Source organism: Arachis stenosperma, chromosome 5 (genome assembly GCF_014773155.1).
Source record: "Arachis stenosperma cultivar V10309 chromosome 5, arast.V10309.gnm1.PFL2, whole genome shotgun sequence".
NCBI lineage: Eukaryota > Viridiplantae > Streptophyta > Magnoliopsida > Fabales > Fabaceae > Arachis > Arachis stenosperma.
Genome location: NC_080381.1, coordinates 140,490,310 through 140,512,506, shown reverse-complemented (window position 1 = coordinate 140,512,506; position 22,197 = coordinate 140,490,310). Strand labels below are relative to the sequence as shown.

The window sequence follows — 22,197 nt, the reverse complement described above, 5'->3', positions numbered from 1 at the left end:
GATAAAAATGATTTACACTACCAATATGTCACAATATTAATATAATAGAGCAAAATAAAATTATAATTTATTCTTAAAGCACCTAAAAAATTATCATTTAACTAACAAAAGCTTTCTTTGTTTTTATTTTAGAGCTATATATGCAATTTTAAAATAATAATAAAAGGAGAGACATTATTATTGCCTTTGGCACGAAAAATGTATAAAATTGTTTTCGTCATTTCTTTAAAATAAAACACTTTGACTGTGGAAAAGGGACTAGGATTAGGTGCAAAAACATCACTGGTTTTAAACTTTTAATATTCATTGAACTTGGTAAAATTATTATTGGTAAAAGTATTATTTTGATTTAGATGCAAGAAACAATATAATTACTTATATATGCTGGTAAAATGAATAAAATGATGGAAGAAGAAAAAAATGTTTTTTTTTTTTTTATAAATTATTGATGCTGATACAACCCAAAATATTTATGATATTAAAATCAAAGTGATGTCTAAAACGTAAATTTATCAAGGAAGTAATAAAAAGCCGCCAACTCATCATTTCATTTTTTTTTTATTTCATTGAAGACTAAGTTCGTTTTAAATAAATGTTATGCTACATGTACACTAAAATTGGTTAATTTTTTTTGTTATAGAAATAGAAGTGGTGATATACTTTAACATTATAATTTTTTGTGTTTTTTAAAACTGTAAAAAATATATAAATCGGTAGGTCCAATTTCTGTACTTCAAATTTTTTATTTTTTAACATAAATTGAACGGTCCGATTTGTGTACCTCTAGAAATCAGACGGTCCGATTTCTGTACTTTTAATAAATCGGACGGTCCGATTTCTTCTTCTCTAATGAAAGGATTCTACATTTGAGTATAACACCTAACAATTCACATTTTAAAAAAATACCACTACCACTCTAATATTAAAATAAAAAGTTTCACCAAAATCAGCCACCAGTATAAAATACATGCTGAAATACAAATACACATTAAAAATAAATTAAACTATACATATATTTATACACAAATACATTAATAACTAATTTTAGTGTACAAATAACATTTCTCTTTAAATAATTATATGTTGTTATACTATCTAACAATTTTGACAAAATTAAATTTCATATTTGTCAACTAATATATATAGTGACATGTTATCAAATATAATTGTAAAATATTTACTCAAACATTGCATACCTAACATACCTCACCATTCAAATTAATCAGCTTTTTTACACTAATAAGTATCATAGTTAAAGCACACTTTTCATTTGTACAAAATTATTGATTTTCGCTCCTTATTGAAAAAGACAAGAACTTCTCTTACCAAGATATGATACATGTAACAAGAAAAACAAGTTGCTGTAAAATTTTAATTTTGCTTTGTGTTTGTCTTCATATTTATCTTTATCTAATCTTTGATTACAAGATCATAATGATAACGAGATGAGATTTCGTGTCATTAAGGTTCACGTCTTCCCTCTTAAAAGTACCAAACTTCATTTTCTTTTTTCTCATCTCAAACGTACTTTTCCCGGAAAATTACATAAAACATTGTTTTATGATATTTTTTTTGTCCATTTTGGATTTAATTTAATATTATTATTTCATATCTTCACGTCTAACAATTTTTTTTATTGAATTTTCCGAAGTTGATTCCACGTGTATTGTGAAAGATAGATGACGTGGTCCATAACGTAGGCCACTTACTACTTGGCAATTTTACCATGGCATTTTTTTCAGAAATAAAAAAAAATTTCATATTTTTACAAAAATTATTTTAAAACTTTAATTTTTTAAATATGATTGTTTTTTAAAGTAAGTTCGTCGCAAAAAAAAAATTGTATTTAAAAAATTAAGTTCAAAAATAATTTTTGAAAAAATATAAATTTTTTTATTTCTGAAAGAAACCTTTTTATCATGATGAGTTGATGTTTATTAGATAAATTAGATTTTAAATATAACTAAAAAATATTTAATATATATTTAAAATTTATTATTAAATTAATTATTATATATTTATATAAATTTTTATATATTTTTTAACTAAATTTACCATCAGAATAAATATAGGACAATCAAATTTTTATAAAAAATAATCAAATTTATTTAATAATGAATTTTATTAAATATTAAATATGTATTTTCATCTACTTTAATTAATTGATTATTAAATTTTATGAAATAATTTTGTTTCATTAATGTATAAAAAATAAAAGAACTTTTATTGAGTAAATTTCAGGGTTTAAAACTTGCTTGAATTGGAAAAAAAATAAATGAGAGTTATTGTTTTAATTAAAAATAGAAAAATAATCATACAATAAGAAAAGGACAGTGACGTTAGGATTCGTAAAGCACAGATATAGAACAAAGACGTAGCATATGTGCTGCTTAGAGAATGAGATCAAAACGAAAATATTTTACACGTAGAATGTACTCTATACCTAACTTTGAAGTACATTAAAATAATTTTAAACTCTAGATGTTACATAAAATATATTGGAATTTGTCCTTTCAACTTATATTTATTATTCAATTCAGAAATCAAACCCAAATTCACAATCTTTGGCGTTAACTAATTAATAATTGTTAGGTTTGCCACAATTGCAATCAGAAATATACAATTTTTATTTTAATTATTTTTTCCTTTTAGATAGTTTTGTATAAGTACCCCTAAAATAAAACATCAAATTTAACTATCTAAAGTGCAAACAAAATTCACCTAAGTTTTAAGAAGATACTATCTCAACACAAAAAACTAACTACTAAATTAGCTATTAATTTATTTTTAATGTGTATTTTATATAACATATATTTTATATCTGTGGTTGATTTAGCGACTATTTTTTAGTATATATATAATATGATTAAAATGTACATTATTTCACCTTTATAAATATAACCAAATTCAAGTCTTTATCCTAAGGTATGTCATCTAGCACAATTACCTCCAAAAATAAAATAAGAGTAATGTGTTAAAAAAAATAAAGGAAGAAATTGGATGGGTTGATTTGGATAATTGGTTTGGAGATTAGAGATGAGGATTGAGGAATGAGGATGATTGGGTACCATTTTGGGTAAGGAATGAAGCTATGAAAGACAAGTGTTTTGTATCTATTTTAAAGTTGATATATGTGGTACAAATTATTTCTTCGTTAAAAATTGTATGTCACATTAATGTAATGTCATCATCAACCATATGCAACTTGATCATTCTTTGATAATATAACTTCCACCAATGTAGGTTTTTTTTTTTAATGGTCTTAAGAAGTTGAAAATATGTGAATAGTTAACGGATAAGCATGAATATGATGTTTCTTTTATCAGTTGTTGTGTGACGATGATTTAAATGTTATCGTTCAATGATAGCATAAATTGAAAAAACGTGGTATTTGTTTGTCTTATGATTTCCATCGTCCAATAGTAACCTTCTGTTTTGGATAATTACATTACAAAAAAATGTGTCCAAACTCCAAAGTAACCTTCTATTTTGGATAATTACATTACAAAAAAAAAAAAACAAAAACAAAAGTATCAAAATCAATGTTCAAAAACTATAGTTGATTTACAAAAATCTCAAATTACCCAAATTTATTAATTGTCTAAACTTAAACCAATTTGAATTAGTCGAATAACTTGTTTGTTTAAACAAATATCAAAAATTTAAATCCTACATTCTCTACCCTTAACTAAAAGAATAAAACCCCTTCCCGGTTCCTAACCATTTATGAAAAGGACTTGGCACCCTCTAACCATTAGAAAATAACAACGCGGTCCTTATCCATTCTTTCTATGGGATCGAAAGACTTTTCCAACACCCTTGATCATTAAGCTCTTCCGGTTATTTTTTATCCATAAATTGACAAGAGGGTCCTCTCGGTCACACAGAGAGAATAAATAAAAACCGCATTGTTATTTTCTAATAATCAAGAAGCGCCAAATCCTTTTCATAAATGGTTAAGAACCGAAAAAAAATTTTACTCTAACTAAAACTCTGATTCACAATGAATTAATTCTTAACGAATCATATAAGAAAATACCGGGGGTAAAAAAGAACCCAGAATTTACAACTACTTTTTTCAAATGCTACTTCTTTTGTATTGTGATTTTGGTCCTTGTGTAATGTTTCTACTTATTTATATTGGGAGAAAAAAAAGTCCCATGACGAACATGATCAGCAAAATAACATGTTAGGAACATATATTTATTATCAATATAATAATTTTGTGCACACTTCATAATAAAGTAACAAGATATCTTCAGTGCTTCATGATGTAGCTAGCCTTTGATTATTTGTAGCCAATTCCAATCTAATTAATCATTTACAGATTAGTTTTGATGGTAAGAAATCTGAGCTTCCAGAAAACTATTCAATTCCACAAATTGTATACAACTCTGATGAATTTGCACATCTCAAAGTAGCCCAAAACTAATACATAAAGTGTATGGAACAAAACTGAATATGTCACTCAACTAGGAGTACTACTACTACCCTGGGGACCCTGACCCTTGCTTTGATGAACAGCTTCTAAACATTCCTTGGCGCGATGAACTTTTGATTGCAGGTAGAAACTCCCATTCTTCGAGTTATTCTCAAACAATGTGTCGTATTTCTGCGATCAAGGCAAGAAACAATGTTGAAGCAACCAAATCTACTAAAAGAAATGAGTAATAGTTTGGAAGATATAGAAATGATGACTAACCCTCACGATCTCCTCCCAGGGAGTTTCTTCGGTCACGCCAAGTATCTGCCGAGCCTCTTGCTCGCTCATGGCTTTGCTGGCCCTGCGGATCGTATTTTGTATTGCCTCTTGCGCCACACCGTTTTTCGAGGCATCTGGAACATGACAATAACAAAGATTAGGTCGAAGAAAAAGGGCATTTAGGGCCCCATTGATTCATATATCATAGAACGCAAAGGACAAGAAGGAACAATAGCCTTCTAACCATTTCAGTCAAATAAAAAAGATAACAAATAGAGGAAAAGAAAACTGTGCCTGCATTCGGTTTACCAACATTTTCCATCTACAAAGTAATCAGTAGATATAGTTCACACCATGAATACAAAAGAAATAACGTAGATTTACATTCTCTGGTGACTATTGCAAAACAACATGTAATAGGTATTGAAACTCGTAACGTTTATGGAACAGATAAGCAATTCAGCATTTTGCCATTTAATTCAACTTTCTGACAAGGCCTTACTTTTATATTCGTTATAGATGAGCTCGCTAGGTAATGTTCAAGATTAAGTTTTGGTACATGCATTTCTCTCTATGTAGTTTTTGATTGACAAGAAAACTTGGTGCCCATTACTTTATGAAATGCACACCCTGGGACTAACGGGGGCGGGGAATGGGCAACCCCAGATGCTCTAGACAACCCGTGGTGCTCCAATGGCTAGCACCTCACCCTAAAACTAGTGTTGGGGCAACCAATATCAGTCCAACAACAAAATCCATCTATCTGGAAGCTAAAAAGAGAGATAAAAGGAATCATATTGCACAGTAACACAACTAGGTCATCAATCTACAAACAGGAACTTCAAAAAGAAAAATCTGAACTGAACCTGGAAGAGTGTAGAAACAAAAACTAGGTTCCAATGCAATGAACACCAATATAGCCCACTAAGAGCCCGTTTGGGAAGTAGCAGAAGCTACTTTTTTTTTTTACTTTTGGATTATAAAAAGTCATAATTTGCGTGATTGGCACCATTTTAAAAAAAATTTTTAACTTCCCGAAAAGTTAATTTACAACTTTTTGAAGAAGTAAAAATATATGACTTCTTTACTTTTTGATAAATCATTCTACCACTTCTTTCAAAAAAAAATTAATTTCAAAACAAAAAAAATCTACTTTCTTTCTTGACTCTGTGAAAAATACTGACCCTTCACCACCATTTTCACTCAAGGAGCACTGGTCTTCCACCATCATTCTCACGCAATGTTCCAAACCTCACCATTTTCACGTAATGATTCATCTGATGGAAGTATTGATCCTCTACCACCATTTTCATTTTCAGACAATATTGCATCTAAACAACCTACTGCATATATTCATTCTAAGTATTTTTTTTATCATTTTATCACTCTATTTTTTATTATTAAATTTGTATTTAACTGTTGAAATTTTAGTTTTAATTTTATTTTTTTCACATGTGATTTTATAGTTTGCTATTATTTTCATAGTTAATTATTGCAAGTTCTTAACCCCAATAAAGGAAAAGAGAGTTCTAATAGGAGTAAAATAAAAAACAGCAACAAAATATACATTGACACACATTTTATAGTTATTTTTTATTTTCACCTACCATATCATACACAATATTAGTGATTAGGTTAGGTAAAATCAACATTCAATATTGGAAAGTATTTGTTATCATCGTTAAGTTATTTATCCAAACGCTACAACTTCAAAATAAGTACTTTTATAACTAAAAATCCAAACACAAAATAACTTATTTATAAGCTGCTATTAATAAAAGTCATTATGCTTTAAGCTCTTTTTCCAAAAGAACTTGTTTAAGTTATTTACCCAAACTGGGCCTAAAGCTCATAAGGGGGAGGGGGGTTATAACAGCTATAAATCATCCGACACCAATCAGTACCCCATAAATGCTAGTTAGAAACTGAATGAGTAACAATTGAATGATAAAATAATTTCTCTGCTGGATGATAATTGAGCAATATTAGCATATGGTAAATATCAGGGGAACAAGCAATACTTATAAATAAAGAATATGACAAAATCACGGGATTATAGGAATTGAGGTAAACTAAATGCAAATATGCTGTTCACACAAGTCACAAATCTATCAATCACAAACTTATAAAACATACTAGTAAGCGCTTGGCGATATGCCTGAACAACTGCTCTTGCCAAGATGCCCCCTCCCATCACAATCAAGTTTGCGAGAATCTTTGCTGCCTGCATAAACAGCTCAGGTAATGTTAAAACCCTAAGGCGAGAAGCCGGAAACAATGCATACATAAAAATTGAATTTTTGAAAGACCATTTACAGATAGCAGACTATACCTACTTTCCAAGACCCACCCTCATCATCAATGTATTTCTTATTCACCTTTTAGTTCATGTTTTTTGGCACATACATGATACATAACAAAGTTATTGCTAACTCTTAAAATCTAGATACACAAAACAAATTGAGCTAAACCTAAAGGCAAATCACACTATATTAAAGACATCAAATGTTCAAGGCTATATAATACCAACAAACACAACGATCAATGAAAAATCTCCTATCACCAAGTTGTTCCTCTAGAATCATTCTAGGTTGGCCAACAATACATCAGAAACATCCTCTTAAAATATGCATACCCGATCGAAATTATACAGCAAAAACCTACGGAAAAACCTAGAACTTTCCAAAATAGAGAACAAAACAAACAAAAAAAATCAACTTTAACACCATGGAAAATAAAAAATTCCCTTACTGCTCTATTCCAATAGAAAATCAGATAATAAAATCGAATGGAAGAAGAAAGAAGATGAAGTTACCATAGCTTAATAACCAACGACGCGATGAACCGCAGGAGCTTAGATTTTTCGTCGGAGGGAATGGGAATTTTAGGGTTACGTGACCCCTAATTGAGCTAAGAGGGAGGTGAAATTGGATTGTGGGTTTATCAAAGAAGGAATAATGAATGCAGTGCCACAGGAAAGGCACGATATTTTGCAAGTAAAAAGAAGGAAACGTGTAGAGAAAGAAACGACGGCTACAATGGCGGAAACTAGGGCTCCAAAATGAGTTCTGTGGAACTAGTCCCTTACCATTCACAAACAAATTGGTTTTAGAATATTCCAGAAATGGTGTAATTACTACTATAGACACACATAAAAAAGATTTTTTATTTTAATAAATAAATTAATTATAATAATTATTAAAATAAATATTTTAAAAAATAATTATTGAAATAAATATTCCACTTCTTTTATCTCATTTACACTGTAAACGAAATAAAAAAAATATTTATTTCAATAATAATTTTTTAAAATATTTATTTCAATAATTATTATAATTAATTTATTTATTAAAATAAAAAATTCCACATAAAAATTATCAAATCTTTAAAAATTACATATGCTAATAAAAAGTGTTTTTTTTAACATAATAAAAGGGTTTGGCTCATGGATATCATCCTAATTATTTTTACAATATCCTTCTTTAAATACTAATTTTGTGAAGAAATTATTTTTACACAAATATTTTAGTAACAACTAATATGTATTTTTTTGTATTTTTTTAATAACATAGATCTTTGGAAAAATAAGTAAATAATATTATTATTTATTTTATTATTATTATTGGCTACTATTACTTATGAAGGAAAAGTATAATCTTTAAATATCTTAAAATATATTATGAAATGATATTAAGGTTAATTTTAATGTGTATTAAATAAAAAAAATTATGAAAAAAAAAAAAATCAAAAACTGAGAGAAGCGAGTGATTGTTTATGTGAAAAGCTGAAGATGGTGGTAAAGTGGTAACTTGCTACCCTTATTTAGGTATATCCTACTTTTAACTAAAATATAATAAAAAAGAATTCTCAATGCAAAATTTGACCTGAACATTTTTTAGTGTTTACACAATAGTCTCATTCACAACTTGAATGATATTTCTAAATTTGAAGTTAATCCTTAATAGATTATATAATTCTATTAAAATAAAATAAAAAAATGATCATTTTAATTATTCAATTTCTCCTCTATGATTTTTCCACCTTTTAACAATCTGCATTAATATAAGCTAAAGAATTCATCCTTTCCTTTGTTACCTTGTTAAGTCATAAAATCCATTATTTTCTTAATCACCTTATTATGATATTAACGTTTATGTTTGCCTTAACTAATCATGAAAGCAATAACGATTTCCTCTGCAATTCAACAAAAACAGACAAAAGAAAAGAGTAAATGAAATATAAAACTCAATGGCTACATAAAAACCATGTTTATATATACATATATATACATATGACTATTGTTCTTTATTTTGTGTCACTTCATATTGCACACAAACTTTGTTAACTACTCTAAAAGGCTTTCCCATCCCACAATCACAGTTACCACATCATATCAAGGTTGTGTTTGCGAGTTTTGATTTCAGTATCTGAAATTCCAACTCGCAAACACAGCCTAAAGAAAGTACTTTATGGCACAGGGAGTTTGCTGACGGCAAAGAAAGAGAGGCTGCTAAGGAACAAGACATCTTTGTTGAGATTAGCAATGGAAGGATTGTTGATGTTTTCAGCTGCCAAGGCTCTATCACAAGTGGTTGGTCCGTCGCTGGCCACCTTGGCGTCGTAGCTAGCCGTGAGCGCATCTTGTTCCAACTCACCCAATGAGGATTTGAATGATCCAACCACACCATCATAGAGTTCATTTGCACATTGTGCAATGGCTTTTGAATTAGGATTTGACTTGGCCAATTCCTTAAGGAAGTTTTGTCCTTCCACTCCTTTCTTCAATCCCATTTCCAATATAACCTTTGCAAGTTTCTTATAGCTCCTTGCTGCTAAAATCTTAGGATCATCTTTAAGAAATGCTAGGCACTTCTGACTGTCCTCACCAGCATCTTTGCACACAGATTCATACAAATTGATGCTGCTTGTTGCTGCATGAGACAGAAGGATCAATGAAAGGGTGAGCAACAAGGACTTTGAGGCATTCATTTTTTATTTTTTTTGGTAATTTTTTGTTTTTTATTTTTGTGGAGACAAAGAATGATGGATTCAAGGTCTCTCTCTTATTGGTTTTTGTGGAGAGGGTTGGATTCTTGAAATGTGTTTGAGTTTCTTTATAGTCATTGGAAAGTTTGTTAATTTTAGGATGGTGAGTGTAATTTTAGCAATGTAGCTATATAATGATTGGTTTAGGTGCATCTCTATCATGTCTTTGCTATTTTTTAAATTTTTTTTTCACTTTTTTCTGAGGCTTTGGCATCAAAATATTTATGTAGTTGTAAGAAAGCAACGTTTGAGTATCCAAGCAATCATTTAGAATAATCACCATCAGCCACTTAAGGTAGTGATAAGAATTGAGTTATTTTTATGCAAAGCAATAGTTTTTTTTTTCTTGGTGATTCCTAGTTGTCCATCACATATTTTAGTTTTTTAGAAGAGAATTTTTTTTTTATCATGTATTTCCACCTTAAATTTTCTTAAAATATCATGTGGACTCATAATTAATTTACCATTGTTCACCTAGATTTTATGTTGACTAAAATGTGAACATAACTTAGAAGGAAAGTCATTTCATCAAATGGTAGATGGTACATGAGTAAATGATAAGTTTCGTTTGCTTGATGAAAAATAAACCGAAACCAATACAAAATGAACGGGGGAATTTTCCAGTATGCAAAAAGTGTAGGTCATCAACACCTTAAGATATCCATAATCATGAATTAAAACCAAAATCTTTCTTCAAAGCGTTCTAAGTGGTCAACACCTTGAGATGTCATTGTATCAATAGCATGGATAGAAGCAACTTCACAGATGAACCAGTTTTTACAATGCCTAATCACAATATACGATGAAACTTTTGAGCATCACAACTGGTTATTTACACAAAGAATAAACCCAAGTAAGGATGCAGAGTACATATTGGACTATAGTAAAAAGGGAAAAATAAAAATAAAAGGAGAGAAAAAAAAAAGACACTATTCCATTCTCTCAAACAATGCACACACTTCTATAGTTCTATTCCTTCCGAAAGAGCTAAGATTACCACAAAAAGATGAAACAAGTTTTTTATCCTGAATTCAATTCAATTTCCATTCCTACAATGGTAAGCTCTAGTCAAGGAGAATTCCCCACATCATCTATGTTGTTGCTATGCAAATATCAGACAGGCAACCCCCAAGGTTTGGTCATTGGCGTGCCTCTGAAGCAACAGTACTTCTGCTTTCAGGGGCATTATTGGCAAGGACCTCGGATGCGATTTCCCAGTTTTCACTTCTTCCCCAACTTGAGTGCCTTGCCTCAGATCGAATTGTGGGAGCTCGATCCGAGCCCATAGCTGAATCAACTTCGGATGTATTGTGAGGGGGTCCATTGCTCCCTCTGCTTCGGATATCCTCATCAACAATCTCTTCAATGTTCCGACGCTGTGATATCTTTAATAGGTCTTCACCAATATCTAGATCATCTTCAACCTTGGGTCGCCGATCTCCACTCAAATCTGGTTCGGGGTCCCGGGAAATGACTTGAATGGTTGGCCTCTGTACCTCCTCTTGAACGAGAGCCCGGAAATTGTTCCTTGAGGGACTTACTTTTGTACAGAATACTTCTAGGAAGTTATTAAGACAACCCCGATTGTAAACATTCATCCTGTTATCAGCTCTATACCGGAAGTTTTCATAGGTAGTCTGCAAAAACAAGGTACAATAACCTCCAGTGAAGACATTCTTTAAACAAAGGAACAATTAACAATTTCTGCATTTTCAAAGTCCTTATTGTTCATTACATGGAGAATAATTCTACAAATGATCGTTATCAACATAGTAACGAGCTATCAACAGATACAATAAATAGCAAGATATTAGATTCAGATATACAGAAGGGATTTACTGACCTGATTTGTGCCAATAAGGTACAAATGAAAGCCAGTTAGTCCACCAACAAACCATAAAGAGATAAAACAATATGCCATTAGTATCACAGATGCAGGGGATTCTTTCATTGCCTTCCAAACTGTCCCGTCGTAATGATTCATTAGAACCTTGATGTAAAAAGCCGAGAAGGAAAACACATAGATACACAGAATGGTTGCGGAAGACACAAACAGAAAGAAGAAACGGTAGTTCCTCTGCACATTGCAAAAGCCCAAAATAAATAAATGAGTAAATGACCAAAAACGCCCAAAATAAATAAATGACCAAAAACATAGTTTTTCTTTTAAATAAAGAGAAAATAAAAGAAAGAGAAGGAAAGAAGTAACAAGCCAAGAACATTTGTGAATATCAACTTTCATACCAGTCCAATGCATTGGCCCACCCAGGGGCAATGGTGATCAAAACGTTCTACACAATTGTTGCAAATGGAGCAATGTGAGCAACGAGGGGGACGATATAACATGCAAGTATCGCAATACTTCACCCTTACAGGGAGGCCATTGACCATTATCTCTTTTGTTCGAGGGAACTGAAGGCTCGGCGTTTGACGTCCCCCAATATCAACAGAAGAGTCATAACGAAACTCTTCTTCTGGTGGATGGGAATTCCTTGGAACAATGCCCGGATCACGCGAGGAAGTTAGAAATAGAAGAATCAGCACCTACATACATTCATAAGGAGTTTCTTTTGGTACCTTATATCATCTCCTCAAAGCACCAAACTAAAGTTTTGTAATCACACAGTAAAGTTTTTTTCCATCAAATATTTGATTTCTTCTACTATGTACTATGATAAAAGCAAAACGAATTGGTAAAGAAGCAGAAAGTGAGATAAAGAACAGAGGGGGATAAATCCAGATATACTCAATATAAAAATAATTAAGGGGAAAGCTATATATTTGCTGATTCACCATCACATTGATGTTCTCAGTAAATTCTTGCCAATTTTTTAGGTTAAAGGCAGATAAGGAAGGACAATAAATGGATAAATGAACAAAGAACCAAAAACAATATTTAGATGAGACAGTGAAAAGCAAGTTCTGTCTAATATCCATTCACCTATTTTTAAAATTGGATTATGGGATATGAGCTACAGCATAATAAGTTTCAACTATGCATAATGCATATATGCATGAAAACATCATATGGAAAACAAAGTTGAATGAAAAAAATGCAACTTACATAAATATTAAAGAGAACTGCGAGCACCAAAATAGCATATCCAATATCGTATGAAGGAAATTCATGCCGAAGATGCCTTGCTACAAATACACAAAAGAGGACAACTGGACCAATAATCAGTAATAAGGTGACAAGCAGAGATCTAGCATCAGGTCCAAATATCAACCTTCCTCCACAAAAGAATTTCTGCATAAACATAAGAGCGATGTTTGAAGTGAAACTCAATAGAAGTGAAAATATCATAAACTAGCCAAAACCATAAAAAGAAATTAGGAAGATGCCACATCATTCAAGTGGCTGCCATCAACAATTACAACAAAAAAAATTTTAAAAATAATAAAATAAACAATAAAAATCAAGAGGAGCTTCAAAATTGTATTATTTTTCGGTTTGATTCACTTTCTCACTAGGGTCTCAATCAGTCTACTTGTCCACAATTGCAACTAGCTTTTGTCATACAAGATGGATCAGCTACTTGTCACATTAAGCAAGGATAACTTCTGGTGACTAAAGATAGTGTGAGGGACAAAATATAAAAGACAAGGGTATTGAATTTAAAGGACAGCGACCTCTCAATGAAATGTAGCAACTGGTCCCAGGCCTATTGACCTAGTCCTGCGGCTTCTACTACTAGGCTCCAGCAAAATCCCCAGTTTGGTTGCCCCGAAGGATTTTTGGGTCAGATCACATTGCAAACTAAGCCCAAAATCAACACAAGCTACTCTATAACAAAAATAACAATGAAATGTACAGCCAGGGAGAAGGTAATGCATGTCCTGGTGTATAAAACACAGGAAAAAAAACAAGAAAAGTTGGGGGGGGGGGGGGGTGGATTCAGAAAAATTCAGGAAAGTTATCATTTAAACTGCAGATACTACAGCATATCATTAACAATTGCTGTGCGCAAGATTCCCCATGCTCTGACCTATTAATGCACCCTAAGCCTATGCTTGCCTTTCTTTTATATTTTATTTTCCAACCATGGTAGCTCCATTCAAGCACATAATTAGAAAAATTTTATCAGAATTGAATGTCATCCCAATTCACCATACATCTAGAACATAGAAAAGAAGCAAGGCAATGATTGTGAAACCATCAACACAATTTATTATTTGAACATGGAAACTATCATAACATAAATCCCAGCTCAAATCTTGCGATACATCTTCCTATCTTGCTTAATTCCATAACCCAAAACATGAAAAGAGAACCGTCGAATTATGCATCTTCCAGAGCAATTTGCTAACTTGAGAGTAACGCTCCAAATCAATTAAGACTGTTAAGAGAAACAAAACTGAACTATTGCTTCTACAATCATCTTTCCCACTATATAACTAGAAAAAGAAAATGAAAAATAAACCCAGCAGCACTAAACGAGCTAGTATCAGTTTGAAACTGACAAACTCTTGCACAAAACCTTAGACAAATGGACATAAACTGTTACAGAAGCCACACGAAATTGCTCATTTACAAGTTTCACATCTCAAAGAACCTCACATTATTCTACCAGCTGAACTAACACACCATAAACACTCTTCCAAAATTTTGAAATTCATATCATTTTTTCTCTTTACTCCTAACTTTTCACTCTGAAGCATCAACAATTATAAACAGCATTAAAACCCCTTGAATATAGAAAACCAAGCAAATCACACTTTCACAAACAAAAAAAAAACAACAAATTTAAGCATTAGAAGCTGAAAATTAATGAAGAAAACAGCAGAGAGAAATTTGAAGAAGAACATACATTACTTCCTTTCCATGCTTCGTAGACGCGTTTCGCTGCCATGAAGAAAAAGGAATACGAAAGAGGAAGAAGAAGAAGAAGCTTCTCACACCTAGAACATGCAACTTCTTCTTCTCATGTCTCTCACCACTGAATCGAATCCCTCGATTCAGCGATTCATTGGGGATAAAACGATGCTACGCCTCCTTCTTCGAATGTGATTGAAAAACCCCCAAAAAAATAGCAACTTTCTTCAACCAGAGACACAGAGAGAGAGAATTAGGAGAGAGAAAGAAGAAGAGGAAGAAGAAAGAGAAATGAAGAAAGGGTGCGAGATTCAGAGATAGCGATTTATGTGTTTCCAATTTGCAAGCTCACTTTTCTTTTCTTCTTTTTTTTTAAATATTTTTTTCTCCCTAATTAATATTTTTAAGAAGAATAAAATTGAAATGAAGAGGAAACAAATAAAATATAATTAAAAAAGAAAAGTGAGGAGCAGTAATTGAAGAAGAAGATTGAAGAATGAAGAATGAAGAATGAAGAATGATGAGAAGAGGAAGGTAGTGTTGTTAAAATGTGAGGTGTTATGAATTAAAAAAAAATTGTGAGGTGTGTTGTGTTTTGTTTTGTGTTATGTTATTAGTTGTAAACTTATGATCTCAACCCTCTTTTCTCCACTCAAAAACATAACTGTAATAAAAAAATTAATAAAATACTTAATTTTTAACAAATTTTAATCACTAAATTAGTTTAACTTTTGTTTAACTCAATTTATTTAATTTTTATGTTTATCCCTCTGTTTCAAAATTTAAATTTTAAGACAGGATACTTTTTTGATAAATCTTTTTATTATTTATACAAAAATATTATATGTAATAAAAATAAATTATTAAATTAGTTATTATATATTTATATATAAATATACATGTTTTTTATAAGAAAATATATTTTCATTGGAACAATAAAATAGATAAAAAAAATTCACTAAGATATAAATCAAATGCATATGAATTTATTTATTTTTAATATATATTTTATATATTAATATATATTTATAAAAATAATTTAATTGTTAATTGTTGCTATATATATATATTATCAAAGATAAGAAAATTCGAATTCGCGACCTAGGTGAGATTATGCCATTAATTATTACTATATAAACTGTGTGATTGTTATTCATTTCATAAATATGAAAGTATTAGCTTTACCATTAAAAAATTTCCATCCTAGTTTTGGAGTTGCACATTTCTTTATTGATTTATTATGGTTTTTAATTTCTTTTTTTTATAATGTTTATGTCTATTTATTTAATTAATTACAAGGGTGGACCTGCTTTGAAAGGGTTATGACTTATGATAGAGATAGTCCATTCACACTCTCTCTCTTTCATTCATTCTTTCTCTGTCTATAATTCATCCACCATTATTCACCTTGACACCTCATTCAATAGAAAAATTCAAATTGGAAAAAGAAAAAAAAGTAGTTGTAATAGTAACATTTTAGCATAAATAATACAAAAAGAAATTAGTGAATTGGCCAAAAGAGAAGTCTCAAGTGCCAACCTGGCTTTCCTTTTGCCTTGACCATGAGAATGAGACGAATATATATACTTTCACTAAAATTGTGTTTTAAAATATTAAAAAATTAACTTATTCAATATTTTTATTTTTATCATATTTTTTAAATGATTTATGTTCCATATATACTTTAGGTGAAAAGTGATTTAAATAATTTATTATATTTAGAATGCTTTAAAAAAAACTATTTTTAAGTGGTATAATCACATAAATGAATATGAAATGATTGTTTATGTGAATTAATATTTGATATTTGATATCAAATTGAAAAATCATTATAACTCAAAAATAATAGTTTTTTGCTTATATTCATAAGCTTCAAAATATTATTTTCGTTTATATGCTACTTTTTTAACTTGAAATTACTATCTTTAATTATAATCTAATTTTAAGTTTTTATCAAACATGACTATTCATTGGTAAAAGACTTTTTTCTTACTTTGTAGGTTTTCAAACATACTTTGACTCCGTACCATTTCTCTCCAAATACAGATGTTGCAAATAATTGAGCTTTTGAATTTTTATGATCTTTCTCAAAATAAGTAACTTTGTTAATTCATAAACTTATAATTAAATTGGGTTGGTCTAATGGTTAGTTTACTAGTCCGCTTAAATAAGTGTCAGGTTTGAATTTCGTCTTTTACATGCAGTAATTTATTTGCCATCAACAAATTATTAAATAAAGTTCAGTACCGCAACTTATTAGTTCTTAGTTTGTTGAACTGAAGATATCATAGAAAACAAAAAAAAATCATAAACTTATTAAAAGTGAATATATTAACATATTCAAATAAACAAATTGTTTAAATAATAATAGCTAACTAGATATTCCTTTCCAATGTTGTTCAATTTAATTAAAGCATTTGGCAAGAACTCGGTATTCTCTTAAGTAACAAAGTCAGCTTTTTTATTTGCTTGGGAGATCTATGATTCTTAAATTGTGTCTTTCACTTTCATTTCATGTGTGCTTGGACCAAATAAGAAAATTTGGGACCAAAAAAGCACAGACACTCTTCCTTTCTCTTAAGCCACCATGCAAAAACATGCATAGATTATTATAATTACATAATTATAATTGCATTGATTTAATCATGAATTTTGCTCTTGCTTAGTAATTTTTATAGGTAAAAGATTACATGAAAATGTAGGTCTAAAATACATTCCCGTATAAAAAAAAAAGAGTATATACTTGTTTAAAATATCAAAACATAAATTGATTTCCATAAAATTGATTATTTAAAAAATTATTATACAAATAAAAATTATCATTTTTTTCGATCATATTAGGTATACATTAAAATCAGTTATAAAAATTAATTATTAATATAAAATACATATTTAAATATAAATATTAAATTAGATAATACATATATTTAATAAATAAATATTATAAAATTATCAAAATTTATTGTTTTTTAATACTTTTTAATTAATAATATTTAAAAATATGGACTAAAAAGATGTATTTAGATTATTAGACTAAAAAAATTAAACTGATGACTAAAGATACTAATAACAAAAATTAATAAATTATACTGATCTTGAATTTTTTTATATACAAATATATATATATTAATGATTAAATTTAATGTAAATAGTATTTTTTATTTATTTTTTTAAACAGTTACAAAAAAACGCAGGGTAAAAAAAACTTGTGCCAAAGCTGGTAAAGTTTGATGTTGGAATATTTAAATGGATGGATAATTCATAATTATCCTATGAACGGCTAGAAATCATTTATGAACGACAATGAAAGCCAATAAGTAATCCACTGAAACCCAATTCAATAGCAAATCAAAGAGACAAAGACTATACTTTGTGCATTAATTGTCATAAAAGAATAATTATAACGTCAAATAAAGTACAGGTACTATATTATATTTTCTTTTTTAGGTTGTATACTTTTTATTAATGTGGAACTTTTTATCGAAAAAAATTATATTTGTATTCATGAAAAGATTCAAAATCTTATCACTTCTACAAAATGTACTACATTAGTATTCTTAATTAAAATAAATGTCTTAGCCTCTTAGGATTGATTTTGCTAACATATGATTTAAAGACACATGTTAAAAATATTATAAAAATATTTTTTTACTAAAAGTTATTAAAAATATAAAAAAAATTTATATATTTAAATTATTAAATATATAAAAAATGTTAAAAATTCTAATATTATATTTTTAAAATATATTTTTAAAACACAAATTAACTTTATTTATTTATTTAGAGGAAAATATCATTTCTTTTCTTTTTTTAAAAAATAAAAATGGGGCTAAACGAACCTCTCCTTCCTTTTCATGTTTTAGTGGAAAAGATCCCTATATATATATTAAGTTAAACCCTAGCTAACATGGTTGCTGTTACAATATTTCCTTATTGTATGGAGTTTTAAAACTTCATTAAAAATTCATTTAATCCTATATTAATTTAGTTAAACATAAATCACAAATGTATTGGTGAGGTCGTTAAGCAATTAATATATATTAAAAAAATATTTTTTTTATAAAACTACAAATACATTAATTATAACATTTAATTTATATTTTTAATGAATAATAATTATGATTATTATTGAAAATTTAATATGTTTTATTATTATATAAGTTAAACAATTAATACATACTAACAAAATAAATTTATTTCCGTATTTTATCTTCTGTGCAACACAAATTAAGCTCTCTATATGGTGCATTTACTTTTAATAATTTATGCATCAACATAAAATTTATATTTGTATAATTGTACACATAATTTATGCATCACGCTTTATTTTGATTTTTCTAACTTTACTTTATAATTTAATTTTAATATATGAATATCTAAAATGTAAAATAAAAAATTATCCAACATGCCTATAATAACATTAGCATAATAACTAAAATTATATTTTGATTAATTTGATAAATTATAGTAAATAAATCTGGTCGCATAAATAATTATATTTTTTGTCGAATATATTATTGCTAACATTTTTTATTTTATCTATTTATCATATTAATTTTAATTTTAAGTGATTTTTACTAATTTACCATATTATGAGATATCAAATAGTTAGAAGAAGTAGTTAACAATTTTAATTTTTTTTTTTGTCAATTAACAAGTAATTTGAGATGAAGTTTGTTAGTTAGACATTAATTCAAGAAGTTATTAAGTTTAGAGTTCAATCCAGTAAAATTATTCTAAATATTAAATTTTATTATTAATTATGATATCATTTGTTATTTGACTAGTTTTTCATCTATAAATAAGTCACTAACTTTTTGACAAAAAGATATTTTGATATTTAAAAAGGATTACAGAAGTATTTAAGTATTTGATATGAATATAATTGGATTGACAAAAAATTGACAAAAGTTTAGAGTGGTCTGACTTGATTGTTTTTTTGGGTCCAAAACTAATATAATCGGATTGGATTGGTTTTGGATGGGTAATCAGATTACCCATACATGTATCATGTGAATACTTTTAAATAACGAATTAGAATTAAATTTCTAAAAAAAATTCTACAACAAAAAAAAAAGAATAAAAAGGAAAAAATAAGTAAATGATGATTAAAGTGAGGTTAGGATTATAACAAAATTATATAAATTTTATATTTTCATTTTTTAATATGTAAGATAATTCGGTCAATTTGAGTTCGCAGGACATTAAATTTGATATCCAAACTAATTAAGGTGGGGTATAATCAGTAAAATTTCATTTGACACGATTACTCATTAGATACAAAATTTAATATAATTAGGTCAAATCGATTAGATTTTAACTTTATTGAGTTTGATACAAAAAGAACCTAATTTCAAGATAAATTTAAAATAGTGTAAGAATTCAATTGAAAACTTTTAAACTATAAATACTTAACTATAAATTTAGAGAAATTATAAAACTAATAAAGTAATTTAACCTTAAAACAAATACTAAATAATATATTTGGATCTATTAAAAACAAATACAAATTTCTTCTTTTAAATTAATAAAACAACATTGATTAGATAACTAGTATTTTTTCATTTTAAAATTATCTAAAAGTGTATCGTAATCTTTTTAAAATCAAATTTAAATTTTAATATTATAATTTATTAAACAATAATAATCTTAAAAAGATATTTTGATCTTTTTAAAATTAATCTTAAATAATATATTTTTATTTTTTAATATTTAGGACAAATCTTTAATTTTTAAAGCATTTGAAAAGACTATTAATACTAAATAAAGATTTTAAACTTTTAAATTTTAACGTTATTTTTCAAAAAGAGTACTTTTATCTTTTTAAATTCAATATAAATTTTTAATCTTTAAAATAAATAACTCTAATTTTAAAAAAATATTTTTATCTTTTTAAAATTTATTACAAACTTATTTTATTCTTTTTGAAATCAAATTAACTTTTCAGTTACTTTTAAAAGATATTTTAATTTTTTTATATTAATTCTAAAAAAATATTATTATATTTTTAATTTTTAATTTTTAATTCTTTTAATAATTTTATGATAATCTAATATCAATTCAAAATAAAATAATGTAATCTGATTTGACAATGGCCCAAATTTTTTTATCGCATAAAAACATGGAAAATCCGTAGCTCAAATTCATCTGCTTTTAATATATTAGCCCAACACAAAAATAAATACAAATAATAATGATAAAAACAAATAAAATATAATTTTGTTACTTACCTTATTTGTGGAGTTTCATACTCCAAAAGTTGTAAGGAGCATTTTATCGGATCTCATTTTTCAAATAAGACAGAGATGATAGATGTCACTAAATCAAAGTATCAAACCTTACAGTGCAAACCTCAATATAGAAGAAGAAATTTCTGGGTGGATAATAGCCCACTTGAAAGTTGAAACGTTGGGCTTATTCTTTATCTTTGGCCCATGGTTAGGATCAGATCATTTTTTTTTATAAAAAAGATAAAACGTGTGTACAAAAACATAAAAAGATAAAACGTGAACATCTCATTTTTAAGGAGATAATACTCAATTTGTTCTCTAAACTTATATGCAAATCTCAATTTAATTTCTGAGATTTTAATTGTCTCTATTTAGTCCCCAAAATTTATAAACGTGCCTCATATTAGTCTCTAAAACGATAGTGTTCCGTTAACGTTTGTACGTTGAAAATTGTTTCAAGAACTAACATGAGTTATGTTCATAAAGTTTGGGGACTAAATAGAGGCAATTGAAATCTCATGAACTAAATTAAGACTCATGTAAGTTCAGGGACCAAATTGAGTATTATCTCCATTTTCAAGTTTGATAACAATCAATTTGAGTTGTAAAAAAAAATCAAATTGAGTTGGTGAAGTGGTTAATTAATTATTAGTTCACTTATTTGGCCAAATAAGTGTTAGAAGTTCGAATTCTATCTTATATATACAATAATTTATTGGTCGACGAACTAAATTGGGGTGATTTAGTGGTTAGCTTCTGAGTCCGCTAAAACTAATGTTAGAACTTCGAATTCCGCTTTATACATGAAATAACCTATTGGTCAACAACAAACTCTTAAAGAGAGTTTATATTTGTAACTGATTAGTTTTTAACCTACCGAGTTAGAGAAGGGACCCACTCACATAAAAATGTTGAAACGTCTATTTTTAAAGATATTTTTTAATAATTAAAATTTAACACATATAATTGATTAAATTGTATTATTTTCATTAAAATTAGAACGTACAAATTAATTTGACCTAAAAGTTGGTGAATCAAATCTTGAATTAGTCTAAATTAATATTATTTTTTTATAAAAAATAACTACAATACTCTTATTATACAAAATAATTAAAATACTCCTAATATATATATATATATATATATTAATTTTAATAATTCTAAATTATAGCCCTTTATTTATCTGCCATCATTGGATGAGAATTTAGAAATTTCAATATATATATAAGAATATTTTAATTATTTTTTATAATAAATGTATTGTAGTTATTTTTTTATAAAAGATAATATTAATTTAAACCAGTTTAAGATTTGATTTACTATTTTTTCGGTCAAATTAATTTGATTGGCCTAATTTTGACAAAAATAATACGATTTAATCGATTATATGTGTTAAATTTTAA

At 28.0% G+C, this 22,197-nt stretch overlaps 3 protein-coding genes across 3 annotated transcripts; all 3 read right to left on the bottom strand.

Annotated features, from left to right (window-relative positions):
- Nucleotides 1-4,262: 4,262 nt before the first annotated feature.
- On the bottom strand, nt 4,263-7,809 carry LOC130979309 (mitochondrial import inner membrane translocase subunit PAM16 like 2-like). Its single transcript, XM_057902719.1, has 4 exons — nt 7,518-7,809; nt 6,839-6,926; nt 4,703-4,836; nt 4,263-4,612 (listed from the first exon to the last, which is right to left on the bottom strand). The coding sequence occupies exons 1-4, from the start codon at nt 7,518-7,520 to the stop codon at nt 4,469-4,471; spliced, it is 369 nt and encodes a 122-aa protein (XP_057758702.1). The 5' UTR covers nt 7,521-7,809; the 3' UTR covers nt 4,263-4,468.
- Nucleotides 7,810-8,975: 1,166 nt separating this feature from the next.
- LOC130982964 (uncharacterized) lies at nt 8,976-9,769 on the bottom strand. The gene has a single exon (XM_057907121.1). It carries the CDS (start codon nt 9,689-9,691, stop codon nt 9,170-9,172), a length of 522 nt encoding a protein of 173 aa, XP_057763104.1. The 5' UTR covers nt 9,692-9,769; the 3' UTR covers nt 8,976-9,169.
- Nucleotides 9,770-10,522: 753 nt separating this feature from the next.
- LOC130979444 (protein S-acyltransferase 8-like) lies at nt 10,523-14,875 on the bottom strand. Its single transcript, XM_057902891.1, has 5 exons — nt 14,560-14,875; nt 12,813-12,998; nt 11,993-12,292; nt 11,592-11,825; nt 10,523-11,385 (listed from the first exon to the last, which is right to left on the bottom strand). Exons 1-5 carry the CDS (start codon nt 14,599-14,601, stop codon nt 10,888-10,890), a joined length of 1,260 nt encoding a protein of 419 aa, XP_057758874.1. The 5' UTR covers nt 14,602-14,875; the 3' UTR covers nt 10,523-10,887.
- Between the last annotated feature and the right edge of the window lie 7,322 nt (nt 14,876-22,197).

Coding starts and splice junctions, on each gene's coding strand:
- LOC130979309 (XM_057902719.1), bottom strand. Junction 4,837..6,838: donor ATATCGCCAAGCGCTTACTA/GTATGTTTTATA, acceptor GTCATGTTCCAG/ATGCCTCGAAAAACGGTGTG. Junction 4,613..4,702: donor CCTGGGAGGAGATCGTGAGG/GTTAGTCATCAT, acceptor CCTTGATCGCAG/AAATACGACACATTGTTTGA.
- LOC130982964 (XM_057907121.1), bottom strand. CDS start 9,691: ATGAATGCCTCAAAGTCCTTGTTGCTCACCCTTTCATTGATCCTTCTG.
- LOC130979444 (XM_057902891.1), bottom strand. CDS start 14,601: ATGGCAGCGAAACGCGTCTACGAAGCATGGAAAGGAAGTAAT. Junction 12,999..14,559: donor AAGCATGGAAAGGAAGTAAT/GTATGTTCTTCT, acceptor ATGTTTATGCAG/AAATTCTTTTGTGGAGGAAG. Junction 11,386..11,591: donor ACCTTATTGGCACAAATCAG/GTCAGTAAATCC, acceptor TTGTTTTTGCAG/ACTACCTATGAAAACTTCCG.